General features: G+C 42.2%; 1 protein-coding gene across 1 annotated transcript; it reads left to right on the top strand.

Annotated features, from left to right (window-relative positions):
* The first annotated feature begins 7,284 nt into the window (after window positions 1-7,284).
* Window positions 7,285-18,445, top strand: AKAP4 (A-kinase anchoring protein 4). The gene is made up of 5 exons (XM_060087994.1): window positions 7,285-7,383; window positions 8,457-8,507; window positions 9,068-9,169; window positions 15,377-17,506; window positions 18,290-18,445. Exons 1-5 carry the CDS (start codon window positions 7,285-7,287, stop codon window positions 18,443-18,445), a joined length of 2,538 nt encoding a protein of 845 aa, XP_059943977.1.
* The last annotated feature ends 354 nt before the right edge of the window (window positions 18,446-18,799 follow it).

The raw sequence follows: 18,799 nt of genomic DNA on the forward strand, positions 1-18,799 counted from the left end.
CAAAAGGCTCTTTTAATACCTAGAAAAATATGTTGTACCTTTAACAAGCCACAGAGGGATTCGAATAATGCTATACATTGGATAGGAGCTCCTAACCAACCAGAAACGGAAAAAATACAAAACAAAGAAAACAAATACACACGGAAGAGGGGCTGGGGGTTGGGGGGTGGGTACTAACCGTCTCAGAATAATCTCCTCAGTATAGCCGCCTTCAGAAAAAAACGCCTCAGGAAAGGCTGCCTCAGGAAAAGCGATCTCTCAGGCTCGCGGTTGGACCACACCATTCTCACCAGCAGGGGGAGATAACGTAGCAGCACTTGGTTCAGTCAGACCTGAAGCCACCAGATGGGGCCAAAAGATCAGAGTAGATACCTCGATACTTTTCTTCTCAAGGAATTTCTCTTCTGCGTCTTCGGACCCGAGAAGAAAGAAAAGGCCTACTAATCTCTGCTCACACACACAGACACCCACCTCCAAGGTGATGGTAGTGGCCAGTGCCAGACCACCAACCAAATGGCCTCTCTGCTCCAGCTACCCCTTCATAAAATCAGAATCGAGGGCTTCACTGGTGGCGCGGTGGTTGAGCGTCCGCCGCCGATGCAGGGGACACGGGTTCGTGCCCCGGTTCGGGAGGATCCCATATGCTGCGGAGCGGCTGGTCCCGTGAGCTATGGCTGCTGGGCCTGCGTGTCCGGAGTTTGTGCCCTGCATAGGGAGGGGCCCCGGCAGTGAGAGGCCCACGTACTGCCAAAAAAAAAAAAAAAATCGGAATCGAAAATAGTACCCATTTCAGAAGATTGTGTGAGAATTAAATGAGATAATGCATACAAAACACAATGCCAAACAAATTTTCAGGCCCCATTCCAAACCTGCAGAATTAGAAACTCTGGGTTGGGGACCAACTATCTGTTTTTAGTTTTGGGTTTTTTTTTTTTAACACTTTACTTACATTTACTGGTTTATAACTCCGGAACAGCCAAAAAGAAGGGATGTACAGGGCAAAGTATGGGGTGGGGATAAGTGTACGCAGAACTTTCATGCCCCTTTCAGGTACATTACTCTCTTGATCCTGGGAGCTCCCCAACTGTTTTAACAAGCCCTTCAGGTGATTCTGATGCACACTGAAGTATAAGAATTATTGCTCGAAGAAGAAGGCTGCCCCCTCAAATAGCTAACCAAGGTTTTTGTCATTATTATAGATTCCACGTTTATGTGGTTTCTGACTTGTTTCCTGCCTGAAATTTCAAAGCCATCATTTGTTTCTTGAGCCCAGCTGTGTGCCCAGTAGTGTGACAGATACAATGAAAGAGACAGAAAACCTGCCTTCCAGGCTTTCAATGTAGGTTATCCAGGAATAGGGAAAGTTAATTAACTCTAGGAGGTCAGACCTAGTCAATGTTAGATGAATTATACAGATGATAAACAAATGTTCTAGGAAATCACAGGAGGGAAATTTCACAATTATAAGAGGGAGGGGCCTGACTAGAAATGGCCACTGCCAAGCCAAGCCCACCCCTCAAAAATAGCTGTAAGTCATTCTCTACAAGGCAATAGAACAGACCTTAGCTGCCTAATTTAGTCACTACCTGAAAGGAAATCCCAACATATCTGAGTCTGCTTTTCTTTAACAGCTGCCCTCTGAAATTTAAAAAATGAGAATGTTTATAGCTTTTAAAGAGTCTTTTATTTTCTCCCTCCACTGCTTCAATCACTCATAGGAAAGGACAGACAGATATGCACAGTACAGACATAACATAAATACTTGACAGAAGTAATTATGCAGCACCATTGCTGAGATGTTCAGAATAGCTATCTAATTTTTCACTTTAGTGTGGTTGCATGAAGCTACTCTAAATGACATTGTGTATTCTCATGTCTGGAAAACAGTTCAGGAGAAAAAGAAGTGGAGTTCCCATTTGTATTGGTCCACAATAAATAATGTCTGATAATCATTAGCATCACGGCCCATTTTCCAAATGGTCACTGTGTCATCACATAAACTAAATTAGGTAGGCTAAATTTGAGTCTGGAAGATCCTTAGTGGGACTAACAGGCAGAAAGTGATTTCATGTAGGCTGATCATTCACTCATTTAAATTTCATTTTGCCATTATTCATAATAATTACATTACAGACACAGGTCCCATTTTTATTATCTTAATAGCTCTTTCAAACCAAATACAAACTGAACGCATATTTAAAGTGTTGACTTGTAAAATTATTCACAAGTTTGTGTGGAAGAGATGTTCGGGTAGAATAAACAAGGTTAGAAAACAGATGATGATTAGGGGAAAAAATGATAACCAAAGCTTCTGTGTTTAACATCTCTGTGTTTGGCTCTTAAAGGTTAACCTAAGTGCATACTACTTCACACATACTCGTACACTTACATAGCATATTCCTTCTTTTTATTTATTTATTTACCTGTTTGTTTGTTTGTTTGTTTTTGGCTGCATTGGGTCTTCGTTGTGGCACACGGGCTTTCTCTGGTTGCAGCAAGCAGGGGCTACTCTTCATTGTGGTGCACGGACTTCTCATTACGGTGACTTCTCTTGTTGCGGAGCACGGGCTCCAGGCGCGCGGGCTTCAGTAGTCGTGGCATGTGGGCTCAGTAGTTGTGGCTCACAGGCTCTAGAGCGCAGGCTCAGTAGTTGTGGCGCACGGGCTTAGTTGTTCCGTGGCATGTAGGATCTTCCCAGACCAGGGCTCAAACCCATGTCCCCTGCTTTGGCAGGTGGATTTTTGACTACTGCGCCACCAGGGAAGCCCCCATATTCCTTCTTTTAACTCTTTGGATATCCCTTCTCCCCCATCTATCCCCATCTCTAGTCAGTACAGACCAGTCTGAGAGCTTCAGCAGGAGAAAAAGAGGCAGTGGATACACTGTAACCTATGACTAAACCTCCTTACATTTCATTATTGGTTTCCCATCCAATTCGAATGCTGCTCTTGTTTGCTCCTGGTTAGCCTCCAAGATGACAGGATTGGGGTGCCAAGGGACAGGCCTCTAATCATCCATAATAGTTCTCTCTTTGTCATTTAGGGGATATGGTAAGACATTTTCCAGGCCAGGATCACAGTTGTTCCCTTCTGGGCTGGGAGACAGAGGTTTTTGGTTTTTTGGTGGTTATTGTCTATTTGTTTTTATCTTAGGGGTATACATTCTTGTGATTGAAGAATAAACAAACATTTTCTTACTTTGCTTCTTATTCCACAGACATGAGCCAGACACAGGAGTTCCAACTTTTTCTTTAATCATTAAAAGCTCCCCTTGACAAATGGGTGGTATAGGAAAAGCAGGTCCTATATTATGTATTCTAACTCATCACCATTGACAAAGCCTCCCTCCTTGACCCAAAATTATTTTTAAATAAAAATTGTATATATTTAAGGTGTACAACATGATGATTTGATATAGTCAGGCTCCTCTGAGCTGCCTTCTCAACTAGGCCTCAACCTTGGCCTTATAAGAACTACAACTTTCAGCACAATTCCATCCACTCCCTACATTAAGAGACTTGAACAAACACCAGCATAGCTTCTGTCACCTCAAGCCCATGTCCCTAGGATGATGACCCCAGCCTCTTTAAAATGCCTGCCTGAGAAAGTTCAAAAGTGCCAAAAGGGCCTCCCTGGTGGCGCAAGTGGTTAAGAGTCCGCCTGCCGATGCAGGGGATACGGGTTCGTGCCCCGGTCTGGGAGGATCCCATATGCCGCGGAGCGGCTGGGCCCGTGAGCCATGGCCGCTGGGCCTGCGCATCCAGAGCCTGTGCTCCGCAACGGGAGAGGCCACAACAGTGAGAGGCCCACATACCGCAAAAAGAAAAAAAAAAAAAAAAAAAAAGTGCCAAAAGAATTTACTGTTTATTCCAGCCAAAACCTTACTATAGCCCCCTGACCTCCCTTTTCTCAGAACATTTACTTTAGAAAACTTGTGATTGTAAATCCTTTCTCTCTCCTTTTGAGATGTATCTTCTACAACCCAGTAAAATCTTTCTCAGAGACCTGGGAGTCATCCCTTTGAAATGTAATCATCAAGAAAGATAGGGCCCTTATCTCTCAGTGTCTATGAAAGGGTAGGAACCTAACTTTGTTAAGTACCAGCTAGCAAACACAGATGCCCTGATCACATTGATCAACCTCCCACCCCAAAAATTTCCCTCAGCACTTTTCCTTTAGCACTCCCCAGTATTTAAAAAGCCTTTTGTTTCAGTGGAGTTGAGTTCTGTTCATCTGAAGTCTCTCCCTTACTTCAGTAGCCTGAATAAAATAGGTCTTGCCACCTTTAACAAAGGTCCAGCTCTGTTTGTCTCTGATGCCATGAATTGACAAGGTCAAAATTGTAGAGGAGGGTTAAGACATGTAATTTTAGGGTAACAGATAAAAGAAGAAATGGAAGTAGAACCAAGGATATGAAACTCTATGAATTAGGTGGTAATCTCAACTGATTTTTAATTCAGATACAGTTATTCACACGAGGTTAACGTGAAGGCAGGTGAAGAAAGGACAAGGAGAAAACAAGATGAGACTTGAGCACAATGAGAGCATTTGGTTATGGGCTAATGTTTCCAAACTGGGGCTAAACTGAACGCATCTCAAAGTGTAATGGATAATGCTTTAAGGAATACTGTAACCAGCCATCTAGCACTGACCATAATGTAAAAGAATAAGTGGCGCTCAGGTCTTTTCATGGCTTGAAGAGTCTCTGAAAGGCTGACCCTGACCTAAGTGGATTGACTTTGGAGGGGGGGGGGCTAATTATGTCTCATGATAAAGGTTAAAGCTTGCTGGACCACTTAGACACCCAGAATCCTAAGGGTAGAGCCCCTGTCTTTGTGCTGTCACTGTTCTCTATAGAAAGAATGATGTCATGAAGTAGAAGTTCTGGTACCAACTGGCAGTCAAGTCTTTAGGATAGTTTGGAGGGTTGAGGAAAGTAGCAACATCTTGAGTCAGACTGGAAGGGTCATCACAGCATCCAAATTTACAAGAAAAAATCATTCCAAGTTCCTACGAAATAGCCTACTCTGATATTACAAAGGTAGGGGCATCTTCTGACTTCTTTTTGACTAGCCAAGGGGGTGTCTTGATGATGAGGTGAAACTACAGAAGCTGCTAAGGCAGCCTCAAACTTTCTACTTTCATATTTTTATTCAGGATACCCAGAAAGGACTTTAACATTTCTCTGTTTCTACATAAATCCAAAGATCTCTTGCCACATAACTCTAAATATCTAGAGGGAAACCCACAGAGAAATAAGCTAAGATGTGAAAATTAATACTGTTTTATTCACAGAGGCTGGTGGTCATCTGTATATGAAAAATACAGACCTCCACTGGTAACTAATATGACTAGATTGTTCTGGAAGTCTAGCCTGAAGAGTAATGAGAAGGAAGGTCTTAAGGAGTTGTGAGCTGGACAAAATGTAAATGAAATATGTGTACCCTTCTAGACAGAACAGAAAAAATGTACAGCAGACAGCCTGATGTGCTTTTCATGAGAAGGGCTACTGAGTTTGCCAGCCTGCCCCCCTTTGCTAAGGTTCCTACTGTTTCAGGCATTATGACCCAACAAACCCTGTTATCATGTGCCAGGGTCAGAAGCAGCGAGGAGAGCCTGGCTCCTTCAGTCTCATCCAACAGCTGATGGGGTGGCAGCCAGCAGCAGGTGCCCAAGAACTTGGCATTGCCCACTTCCATCTCAAGGGGCACATCTCCCTTCTAGGTGGCACATTTTCAGCCAAAGTCTAAAATAACTTCATTATCAAGGTAATAAGTTCATAAATTTTATTTTTTGCAGTTTTTTTTTAGGATTTGGACTGAGGCTATATCCAAATCACATGAGGGACCTCAATGCCTCCCCCTCTTTTTCTCTAGGCTAGTGATCTCTAGCTCTTGAAAAAAAGAAACTCCCTCTTCTGAGGATGTGGAAAACCTCTTCCTAAAACTTTTTCAGGGATTTCTAGAGATTTTTGAAGGGAGAGTCCAAGAAGATCTGGGGAAATGAGATGGAGGGGGGTAAGGGGAATGGTAAAGTGTCAAAATGTAGTAGTATCCTGTGAAAGGCTAGCCATCAGAGGATAGTTGTTACTAAAATGTTGAGAGTGAGACAGGAAGAGAGAGGCAGAGGGAGAGAGGGAAAGAGGAAGGGAGGGAGAGAGAGGGAAGGAGGGAGAATGGAGGGAGGGAGGGAGGGAGAATGGAGGGAGGGAGAGAGAGGGAAGGAAGGTCTGAGGGAGAGAAGGGGAGAGAGGCGGAAAGAAGGGGGAGGGAGGGAGGGAGGGAGCCAGAGGTTAAAGGGGTCTAAATTTTGAAGGAAGTGAAGGGAAAGGAATTCAACTGCCCTCTAATACTTGGCCCAAAATGTTTCTCTTGTTAAATTTTAAAGATAAATCAAATTCAACCCCAGATACCAAAACAATTCTACTGAGCTCTTAACTGTATCTTCCCAAATGTGTCTTACATAGGGAAAATCAGTCAGTGGCTTCTGCCATTTCCTTTTTACTTTTAGTTCCAGGCTGGGGTGGGAGGTGGCAGGGGAGTTGAAGGAAGTTGGCAGAGATTATTCTCTCTTTCAAATAAACGTTGTCGTATGGGATCAGGGTCTGGTCTTCCCGCAGACATTTGTCCCTTAGGTATACTTATGGCTATTAGACTGAGTGTTCCCAGTATTCAGAAACTTTTTCTATATGTTGTTTTAATAAAAAGAATTATTCACTTTACTGGTATTGACCTTAGTCTTTTCTAGTGGCCCTATGTGGTAAGTAATTTCACTTTCTTTAATGTAATGAGAAAGACTCGGGTTAGACTGGGTTTAGCTAAAATCCAGTTAAAGGGGATTGAGCTTGACTATTTGAAGGTACCCAAGAGTGGATAAAGAAAAGAGGATACAGGTGAGATTTAGTTAATGAGGTTGGGGAGAAGTAAATCACTAAATTTAACCCCACAGTCTCTAGACCTCCTTTTAAATTTACTTCCCAGCCTGTCATTTTTCCTGACTGGCATTTTCCCAAGTCAATATGATACTCCCATGATTCCAAATACCTGCTGTGGGGAATCTAAATTAAAGAAGACTATGGATTGAGCTAAAAGATAATGATCTTGATCATCAGGTTCAAACATTTCAGAGTGTTCTTCCCCCATGGCTTACCCCACCAGTTCCTAGCCTAAACCTATATGAAACAGAGATGGGTTTCAGAACCCCCTTCAGGGATTCTTATTCAAACTGATCCAGTTTCTAAAAGTCATATATAAGACTTTCAGATTTATTTTCTTTCTCTTTCCAGATGTCTGATAATAATATTGACTGGTTACATAGCCACAGGGGCATGTGCAAGGTAGATCTCTACAGCCCAACAGGACAGCAAGATCAGGACCAGAATGTGGTAATATACAAAATTACTCCTACCAAGAAAGGCTTGGCATTTGGGTATAGATATCCTGGGGCCCAGGATAGACTAATGGATAGTGGTACTGTGACTTCTCCAAGGAATCAAGCTCAGTAAGGTCTGTGGGGGACAAATGGGCTCATACATCACACAGGGACAATTCAAGGGAGGGGCAAGATGAGGAGTGATGTGAAGGAGCTGAGGAGGGGAGGCTGGTGGGGGAGCCTGAGGGGAGCCAGGGGTGGTGGTTGCCTAGTTACCAGCCTCTATTATCTCACACCTCTGAAGTCATAATAATGTCGCCTAGCTACCAGTAAGTTACCCTAAAGCTGGACTCCTTCAGGAGGGCAAAATATGTATTTTTCCTAATGAATAACAATAAAAAGCACCCATTAAACACAGAAATGTTTATCCATGTACCACTTAAAATCTTCTATGTCATCAACAGTAAAAACACCACATTTTGGCAACATTAGTGTAGTAGAAAGTGCTCCAAACTGGGAGCCAGGGGAATCGAGTTCTAATACAAGTTCCACTTTTGAGTCTGTGTCAGTAGGGCAAGCCATCTCTCTTCTCAGTTTTCTCAATAAATGTGGATGTTGTATTTGGGGCCTCTTTCTCTCACAGGTAGGTATTCTCATTTAGGAAATATAGTAACATTAAGATTCTGTCTACCTAGAAGTTGAGACACAGATGTAGAGAACAAATGTATGGACACCAAGGGGGGAAAGCCACTGGAGGGTGGGGATGGTGGCATGCTGAATTGGGCGATAGGGATTGACATGTATACACTGATGTGTATAAAATTGATGACTAATAAGAATCTGCTGTATAAAAAAATAAATAAAATTCAAAAATTTACAAAACATTCTGTCTGCCTAATAAAAATCATTTGTCTATTGTTTATTGAGTACTTAACTATGTCTAGGTGCTCTACTGAAAGCTTTACACGCACTATCTCAATCAATCCTCACAAGAACCCGATAAGGTAGGTGCTACTATCATCTCCCAGAGAAATTAAAGCCTTTTCTCTAGAATTTTTCTAAATTCACCATCCTAATTTGATGCAGATATGCTTTGTTGATGTGTCCACCCTTAACATGGAAGATAAAGATTCTAAGGTGGGTACTCTCTGCTTCCCTCAGAGTTGGAATGGGTGGGAGGATGCTGAGAAGGGTTATCAGTTTCAGCATTAGGAAAGGGAAAGGTTGTGGCAGAGGGTGGAAAGGTGACGGGGACTCAGGTGGGAAGCCATCATTCTCATGAGCCCATGATCCGTGGTTTGGAATTTACTGTCATTCTTGATAACAAATCTCATTTTATAAGCCACTTAAGTTGCTGGTAGGGCTAAAAGAATGAAAGCATGGAAGATAGCATGTCAGAAAAGTGGTGTGGGCGGGGGGAAACCCTGTCCAAAAGGTTGATGTTTAATGGAATATGGTTCCTGAGACTGATGGCTTTGTGAATACCTTCAGTGGAGTGGGAGGGAGTAGTAATTTGTAGAGGGAGCTTTATCTCATTCTTCAAAGACTAGCTAGCCTTACAAGCCTACGTTTCCTTCAGAAAGAAAGGGGATAATAGGAGACATGACATTCATGCTTTGAAGTAGTAGCCTAGCGGTCAGCTTGGAGAAGTCTCAAAAAGCAACTTTTCACAAGAATCTTGCCCTTTAATTCCATAGGATGCTGCTGTTTCCAATTCAGAAGGTGACTTAAACCTGGAGAACCTGGAAGAAGAAGAAATTATTGTGATCAAGGATACTGAGAAGCCAGACTCCTCTAAGGTATAGACTTAGACTCTGAGTCTACCCTTTCTCATTCCCAGAGCCCAATGCTGAATCTGAGGACTCTGGTTCAGAGATAGTAAGAGAACTATTGTCAAACAGGCCCAAAATTTAAATATTATGATATTCTAGAGAACACAGGTCTAAGCCTACAGTCACAGTAAGTTCAATGCTCAGGTAGCTTACAATGACACTATCACAGAGGCTCAGAATGCCCTCTCCTAATTTCAGGTACCTACAGCAAAAAATCTTGCTATGCTTATCTTAACAAAGATATGGGCTTATAAGCAAGATCCTTTGCAATGTTCTTTGCTGGCTTGTAATGGACTTGTGTGCCCCACATTGCCCAGTGTCCAACAATGAAGAAAGAGGATATGAAGAAGAGCGAATCCACAACAACCAAAAACTGTACTTGCCCTACCCTGTTGTCTAAGAGATTACCCAGGCTGTTGGGTAGCATAAAGTTCAACACAATTACGCTTGCACACCACTGTCAGATATGGAATCCTTTTGTTTTTGTGTAAATATCCCAAATTACACCTGGCAGGCTGGTTTGGGGTAGGCATTAGAGCACATGACAAGTCACTCTCACAGTCCTAGAAGCCTGGAGTTGCTGATATTGGAACAGGATATTTGGCTTCAGTGCAAAGGAGTCAAATATTTCTTGTTCTGTGTTCCTAGGCTCATATTATAACCAGAAACATCATTTCTGACCCCAGATTCCTTTGGAGTGATGAGAGTAGCCCCTGAGGAAGGGAAAACCAGTTAAAAAATATTCTCCAAAGAGTCTTGGGTTCAGTTGGGGGTGGCCAACTCCATTTTGGGGTCTTAATAAAAGGATGTACCTGGTGTTTGGGGTTTTTTTGTTATTCTGTTTTTTGAATTTTATTTTATTTATTTTTTTATACAGCAGGTTCTTATTAGTCATCCATTTTATACACATCAGTGTATACAGGTCAATCCCAATCTCCCAATTCATCACACCACCACCCCCATCCCCCGCCACTTTCCCCCATTGGTGTCCATATGTTTGTTCTCTACATCTGTGTCTCACTTTCTGCCCTGCAAACCGGTTCATCTGTACCATTTTTCTAGGTTCCACATATATGCTTTAATACACGATATTTGTTTTTCTCTTTCTGACTTACTTCACTCTGTATTACAGTCTCTAGATCCATCCACGTCTCTACAAATGACCCAATTTTTTCCTTTTTATGGCTGAGTAATATTCCATTGTAAATATGTACCACATCTTCTTTATCCATTCGTCTGTCGATGGGCATTTAGGTTGCTTCCATGACCTGGCTCTTGTAAATAGTGCTGCAATGAACTTTGGGGTGCATGTGTCTTTTTGAATTATGGTTTTCTCTCAGTATATGCCCAGTAGTGGGATTGCTGGGTCATATGATAATTCTATTTTTAGTTTTTTAAGGAACCTCCATACTGTTCTCCATAGTGGCTGTAGCAGTTTATATTCCCACCAACAGTGCAAGAGGGTTCCCTTTTCTCCACACCCTCTCCAGCATTTGTCCTTTGTAGATTTTCTGATGATGCCCATTCTAACTGGTCTGAGGTGATACCTCATTGTAGTTTTGATTTGCATTTCTCTAATAATTAGTGATATTGAGCAACTTTTCATGTGCTTCTTGGCCATCTGTATGTCTTCTTTGGAGAAATATCTGTTTAGGTCTTCTGCCCGTTTTTTGATTGGGCTGTTTGTTTTTTAAACACTGAGCTGCATGAGCTGTTTGTATACTTTGGAGATTAATCCTTTGTCTGTTGATTCGTTTGCAAATATTTTCTCCCATTCTGAGGATTGTCTTTTCGTCTTGTTTATGGTTTCCTTTGTTGTGCAAAAGCTTTGAAGTTTCATTAGATCTCTTTTGTTAATTTTTGTTTTTATTTCCATTACCCTAGGAGGAGGATCAAAAAAGATCTTGCGGTGATTCATGTCAAAGAGTGTTCTTCGTATGTTTTCCTTTAAGAGTTTTACAGTGTCCAGTCTTACATTTAGGTCTCTAATCCATTTTTAGTTTATTTTTGTGTATGGTGTTAGGGAGTGTTCTAATTTCATTCTTTTACATGTAGCTGTCCAGTTTTCCCAGCACCACTTACTGAAGAAACTGTCTTTTCTCCATTGTATATCCTTGCCTCCTTTGTCATAGATTAGTTGACCATAGGTGCGTGGGTTTATCTCTGGGCTTTCTATCTTGTTCCATTGATCTATATTTCTGTTTTTGTGCCAGTACCATGTTGGCTTGATTACTGTAGCTTGGTAGTATAGTCTGAAGCCAGGGAGTCTGATTCCTGCAGCTCTGCTTTTTTCCCTCAAGACTGCTTTGGCTATTCGGGGTCTTTTGTGTCTCCATACAAATTTTAAGATTTTTTGTTCTAGTTCCGTAAAAAAATGCCATTGGTAATTTGACAGGGATTGCACTGAATCTGTAGATTGCTTTGCATAGTATAGTCATGTTCACAATATTGACTATTCCAATCCAGGAACATGGTATATCTCTCCATCTGTTGGTATCATCTTTAATTATTTCATCAGTGTCTTATAGTTTTCTGCATACAGGTCTGTTGTCTCCCTAGGTCTGAGGTGGGTTTGTTTTAGACAGCATATATATGGGTTTTGTTTTTTATCCATTCAGCAAACCTGTGTCTTTGGTTGGAGCATTTAATCCATTCACGTTTAAGGTAATTATCTATATGTATGTTCCTCTGACCATTTTCTTAATTGTTTTGGGTTTGTTTTTATAAGTCCTTTACTTCTCTTGTGTTTCCCACTTAGAGAAGTTCCTTTAGCGTTTGTTGTAGAGCTGGTTTGGTGGTGCTGAATTCTCTTAGCTTTTGCTTGTCTGTAAAGCTTTTGATTTCTCCATCGAATCTGAATGAGATCCTTGCTGGGTAGAGTAATCTTGCTTGTATGTTCTTCCCTTTCATCACTTTAAGTATATCATGCCACTCCCTTCTGGCTTGTGGAGTTTCTGCTGAGAAATCAGCTGTTAACCTTATGGGAGTTCCCTTGTATGTTGTCATTTTCCCTCGCTGCTTTCAACAACTTTTCTTTGTCTTTAATCTTTGCTAATTTGATTACTATGTGTCTCGGTATGTTTCTCCTTGGGTTTATCCTGTATGGGACTCTCTGCACTTCCTGGACTTGGGTGGCTATTTCCTTTCCCATGTTAGGGAAGTTTTCGACTATAATCTCTTCAAATATTTTCTCAGGTCCTTTCTCTCTCTCTCCTTCTTCTGGGACCCCTATAATGTGAATGTTGTTGCATTTAATGTTGTCCCAGAGGTCTCTCAGGCTGTCTTCATTTCTTTTCATTCTTTTTTCTTTATTCTGTTCCTCAGCAGTGAATTCCACCATTCTGTCTTCCAGGTCACTTATCCGTTCTTTTGCTTCAGTTATTCTGCTATTGATTCCTTCTAGTGTATTTTTCATTTCACTTATTGTATTGTTCACCTCTGTTTGTTTGTTCTTTAATTCTTCTAGGTTTGTTAGACCTTTGTTGCATCTTCTCGATCTTTGCCTCCATTCTTTTTCCAGGGTCCTGGATCATCTTCACTATCATTATTCTGAATTCTTTTTCTGGAAGGTTGCCTATCTGCACTTCATTTAGTTGTTTTTCTGGGGTTGTATCTGTTCCTTCATCTGGTACATAGCCCTCTGCCTTTTCATCTTGTCTCTCTTTCTATGAATGTGGTTTTTGTTCCACAGGCTGCAGGATTGTAGTTCTTCTTGCTTCTGCTGTCTGCCCTCTGGTGGATGAGGCTATCTAAGAGGCTTGTGCAAGTTTCCTGATGGGAGGGACTGGTGGTGGGTAGAGCTGACTATTGCTCTGGTGGGCAGAGCTCAGTAATACTCTAATCTGCTTGAATGCTGATGGGTGGGGCTGAGTTCCCTCCCTGTTGGTTGTTTGGCCTGAGGTGACCCAACACTGGAGCCTACCTGGGCTCTTTGGTGGGGCTAATGGTGGACTCTGGGAGGGCTCACGCCAAGGAGTCCTTCCCAGAACTTTTGCTGCCAGTGTCCTTGTCCTCACAGTGAGACAGAGCCACCCCTTGCCTCTGCAGGAGACCCTCCAACACTAGCGGGTAGGTCTGGTTCAGTCTCCCATGGGGTCACTGCTCCTTCCCCTGGTTCCCCATGTGCACACTACTCTGTGTGTGCCCTCCAAGAGTGGAGTGTCTGTTTCCCCCAGTCCTGTCGAAGTCCTGCAATGAAATCTCACTAGCCTTCAAAGTCTGATTCTCCAGGAATTCCTCCTCCCGTTGTGGACCCGCAGGTTTGGAAGGCTGACATGGGGCTCAGAACCTTCACTCCAGTGGGTGGACTTCTGTGGTATGTGTTCTCAAGTTTGTGAGTCGCCCACCCAGCATTTATGGGATTTGATTTTATTGTGATTGTGCCCCTCCTACCGTCTCATTGTGGCTTCTCCTTTGTCTTTGGATGTGGGGTATCTTTTTTGGTGAGTTCCAGTGTCTTCCTGTCGATGATTGTTCAGCAGTTAGTTGTGATTCTGTTGTTCTCGCGAGAGAGATTGAGAGCATGTCCTTCTACTCTGCCATCCTGAACCAATCTCTGGTGTTTGTTTGTTTTTAAAAGAGGAGCCCATATTTACTACACACAATGCAGGTCTACTTGATTGTAACTGAAGCCCATTTGCAAAAAGTGGACCTTATTATGACCTCACGTTTCCAGGAATTCATGGTGATGAAGCAATGAATGGAGCAAAGAGGGCAATGGTACTTAGTGTTGAGTAGATGTGTACACAATATGTATACACATATCCAAACATGGGCATACACAGTCACAAGTATAGATATACACATATACGTTTACACAAAGTGACATACACATAGATATATACATGTATATACATTAACAAAAAATAATTTATAAAATAATTCATAATAATTTGTAGCCAGGCCACACACATGCCTGGCTACATGTGACACTGACAAACACACACAAGCATTGAAATAACAAACTTATGTATAGCGATCTAGTCATAACAATGACTTACACACATATGCAAAGATATACAGTTATACAGAGTCAGACACACTAATGTGCCCACATGTGATACACATAAACATTTATATATACATCCAAGCACACTATGCATAAACACACACTCACATTGATACACACGAGCCTTGATCAAAACAGACCATGCAGACTCAGGTACAGACATACTCACTTATAAATATACCTCATGTTGATAAACACACATACAAACTTTAACAAAGTGACACATTAACGCACATGCTTGTGTACACTGATACACATATTGACACAAATGCAGTGATATCCCCACTCATGTACTCACAGACACACTCAAATGCCAGTGTGTATGCAACACTGACATACATCAATCATTGACATAGTATATAAATATAACATAAACTGATACCTAATATATCGATATACACAGTCATTATACAATCACCTATTTATACATATTCATTTTTAACATACATATTTATTAATATATTATACATTAATTATATATTAATATATTGATGAGTATGTATGCTAATACCTGAATGTATGCTTCAACATATATAAATACATTTATAGCTGCATGATACATGCTATTGGATTTATATCATAAACACATATGCAGCTCTCTCAACTCGGCACTTGCCTGTTTTCATATTCAGAGACACACTGATATACACACTCATATTTTTACATTCACACACATGTACAAAATATACATACTAACATGCACATGCTGGCCTCTACAGTTGACATATACAATGGGTATGATGTCAGCACATTATGACACATGCTTACACACGGTGACATCACACATTGTGCACTGACATACACATATGCACACACTTACACATTGACACATGTTCACACTCATGAATTGATATATTGATGTGCATATACACACACGACAGAGACACTGACATATATTGAAATAAGCACGCATACTCAGATGAAATTGACAAACATATTGATAACACTTGTGTATAGTTAAGCGTACAAATGTATCTACTCTGAGCTTTTGTTGCTACTACTTGTGCTTGAACATGTATTAATGGATATAATTGTGTGTTATGCGCCCATGCATATACTAAAGGCCAAATCCCTAATCTGTGCAACTTAGAAGATATATCTTCTAAATACAATAGGGGAAAGAAGTAGCCTACCCAAAGCCTTATTGATAGGTCTTCTTTTTTTAGATGGAGAGATCAATGTGCCTTTTCCAACAAGCTCCTTCTAATCCTATAAGTGTCCTCAATTGTCTATTCAGTGATCTTCAGAAGTACACCTTGTGTTTCCAACATGCACTTAGCTCCTCATCCTCTAGCTGTAGACATAAAGTAGGAGACACAGAGGGCAAATATCACAAACTGCCCACTGGGAACTACTACAGAGCCTATGCCAATCAACTGAAAATAGATTACATGGCCAAAGGACCTCAAGGCCAACATCTGGAAATGACAACGGCCAAAAACACCAATAACCAGAGTCCTTCCACCCCACCAGCCAAATCTCCTAGCAATCAGAGGGCAGTTATCTCCCCTGATGGAGAATGTTCTACGGACGACCCTTCCTTCTATGTCAACCGACTATCTCCTCTGGTGATCCAGATGGCCCATAAGAAAATCAAGGAGAAGTTGGAAGGTGGAAGCAAATGTCTTCATCATTCAATCTATCCACCCAGTGGGGACAAAGGGAAAAACAGCTCTCGTAGTGCTGTGAGCAAGATCACTTCAGAAATGGCCCATGATGCTGTGAAAGTGACCTCTGCAGAGAGGCAGGGCACTGGGGAGGAGTGTAGGGAAGGTGGCCAAAAAACGTTTCTGTATAGTGAATTATCCAACAAGAGCAAAGGTGGAGACAAACAGATGTGCCAAAGAGACAACAAAGAATTTGCAGATTCGATCAGCAAAATGTCCATGGTTTATGCAAATCAAGTGGCATCTGACACGATGGTCTCTGTCATGCAGAACTTGAAAATTCATAGCTCTGGGAAGACAATTCCAGCTTGTGTGGTCCTGAGGAGGGTGCTGTTAAAACACACCAAGGAAATTGTGTCCGATTTGATTGACTCCTGCGAGAAGAACCTACATAATATCACCAGGGTCCTGATGGCCAACTCAGACTTTGTCTCAACTGTCAAGAGGAATCTGTTCAACCATGGGAAACAAAACACTGCTGATATCATGGAGGCCATGCTGAAGCATCTTGTCTGTACTCTTCTTGGGGGAAAAAAGGAAACTAAGTCTCAGAGTTCGTCATATGCATCCTTGAAGCCTGGGTGCCATGATCCCAGATGCAAGAACAAAAGTCTCAAATTCTCAGCTATGAAGGCCAAGATGAAGGGGAAGGGCAAAGGCAAAATGAAACCAGAGGAGTGCAAGTCATTGACCAGTGTGGAGAAAGTCAGTGAACATACCCTCAAGGAGAGCCTGACAATGTGGAACCAAAATCAAGGCAATCAAGGCAAGATGGCTGGCAAAGCATGCGCCAATAAGGAGGAAAAGAGAGAGATCAGCCTTTCCATGGATTCACTGGCAAAGGACGTGATTGTCTCTGCCCTTAGGCTGATCCAATACTATCTGACCCAGCAGGCCAAGGGCAAAGATGCATTTAAAGACTGTCCTTGTTCTACCACTGGCTATATGACTCAGAATGCCCAATACAAAAAGTGCAGAGGTAGCCAAAGTGACAAGGCACTTTCAATGAAACATCTAGAATCTCGTGGAGCACCTGGATCATCCACTTCTCTAAAGGAGAATCAATACCTGGACTCCCAGAGGCTGGATATGTCAAATATCGTTCTGTCACTGATTCAGAAACTACTTAGTGAGAGCTCCTTCAACTGTGGAGATCTATGTGAAGGTGAGAACAAACGTTCTGAGCCCAGGACAGACAAAGGAGCCTCCATGTCCAAGAGGCCTGACAAAGGGGAAGAACAATGCCAGGACAATCAAGAACTTGACTTTATCAGTGGGATGAAACAAGTAAACCGACAATTTATAGATCAACTGGTAGAATCTGTGATGAAGCTGTGCCTTATCATGGCTAAGTATAGCAACAATGGGGCAGCCCTTGCTGAGTTGGAAGAACAAGCAGCCTTGACCAACAACCCCAACTACCAGGCTGGTGGCCCCAGATGTAGTCACGATGCTGCGATGTCACAGAACTATCAAGACTCTCCTGGACCTGAAGTCATTGTCAATAATCAGTGCTCAACAAGTAGCTTGAGAAAGCAGCTCCAGGCTGTCCTGCAGTGGATTGCAGCCTCACAGTTTAACATACCCATGCTCTACTTAATGGGAGATGATGCTGGACAACTGAAGAAGGTAAGCAATGCAACAAGGAACAAGAAGAAAGAGGGTTGGAATGGGTAGGGGCAGGGAGGTGGTATTGTACTTAGAGCCCAAGAAGCAGTCCATTTTTTTGAGTCTGTTCTTTATCATGTGACTCATGAATTACTCTCACCTCATAAAGACACAAAAGTGATGAACCATTAATTACGTGGGGCTCTGGACACCTCAAGGCCTGTGTACTTCCAAGAGGAGGAGAGTGAGATTAGCTCATTTTATGAGTAATCCTTTCAACAAACTATTTGGTAAAACATCAGGGAGCAATTTTTAAGTCTTATGTTTTGCACACGTGCATGTGCGTGCACACACACACACACACACACACACACCAGCTGTGTTTCCTACATTAGATGGATTCCAGAGAAATAAAATACTGAACCAAATTATCCTCCCTATTTCCAATCTCATGTACTTTTTTTAGGGAGGCAGGGGAATGGCAACCCCTAACCTTGACCTAGAAATCAGTACAGATTAACTGAAGGATCCCAGTACCTGATGAGAAGTATTAGTGAACACAATTGATTCCAGAGTTTGTTTTTTGAAGCTCAAAAAGAAAGGACCTTTGGCATTTTAGTCTATGCCATTAGTGGAGGGTCCAGAAAAAAGGAAAGCCATGTCAGCAGCCTCCAGTCCTGTACCTGTGGCAGCCTTTAATCCTAGAATCATAGGCAGGAAGGTGGTGGGGTGTAGTTGACTTTCTCTGTCGGGGCCCTGGCTCCAAAAGCATCATGTGACTCAAGCTATCTGCTCTCTCAACAGCTTCCTGAAGTTTCAGCTAAAGCAGCAGAGAAGGGGTACAGTGTAGGAGATCTTCTTCAAGAGGTCATGAAGTTCACCAAGGAACAACCACTGGATGAAGCCGTGGGAAACGTGGCTAGAAAACAGCTGCTAGACTGGCTGCTCACTAACCTGTGAGCCAACAATTCTTTCTCCTCCTCGCCGTTTACTCCCCTCCCCCAGCAGCATTCTATCCCAGCTGGAGCACCCTCTACCATCAGGCCAGTGAACTGCACGCTGCACGACTGTATTTTCCAATACATCTGAGCAGTTGGACTGTGCAAATACAGGGTGTCCAACAAACTGGGCAAGAACGTGAATAAAAAAACTTTTTTTAAATTGTGTCATTGTTTTCTTGGTCAGATATATCCGAGGCAAGGGAGGGGAATGCGTCCAATTTCAAGGACTGGTGATACAGTGTTGGACTTGTGTCCGGATCTCACCCTGGGTTATTTTCTAAGTACCCAAGACACAGGGATATAACCCATGTCC

The sequence above is a fragment of the Mesoplodon densirostris genome, chromosome X (genome assembly GCF_025265405.1).
Source record: "Mesoplodon densirostris isolate mMesDen1 chromosome X, mMesDen1 primary haplotype, whole genome shotgun sequence".
Lineage (NCBI taxonomy): Eukaryota > Metazoa > Chordata > Mammalia > Artiodactyla > Ziphiidae > Mesoplodon > Mesoplodon densirostris.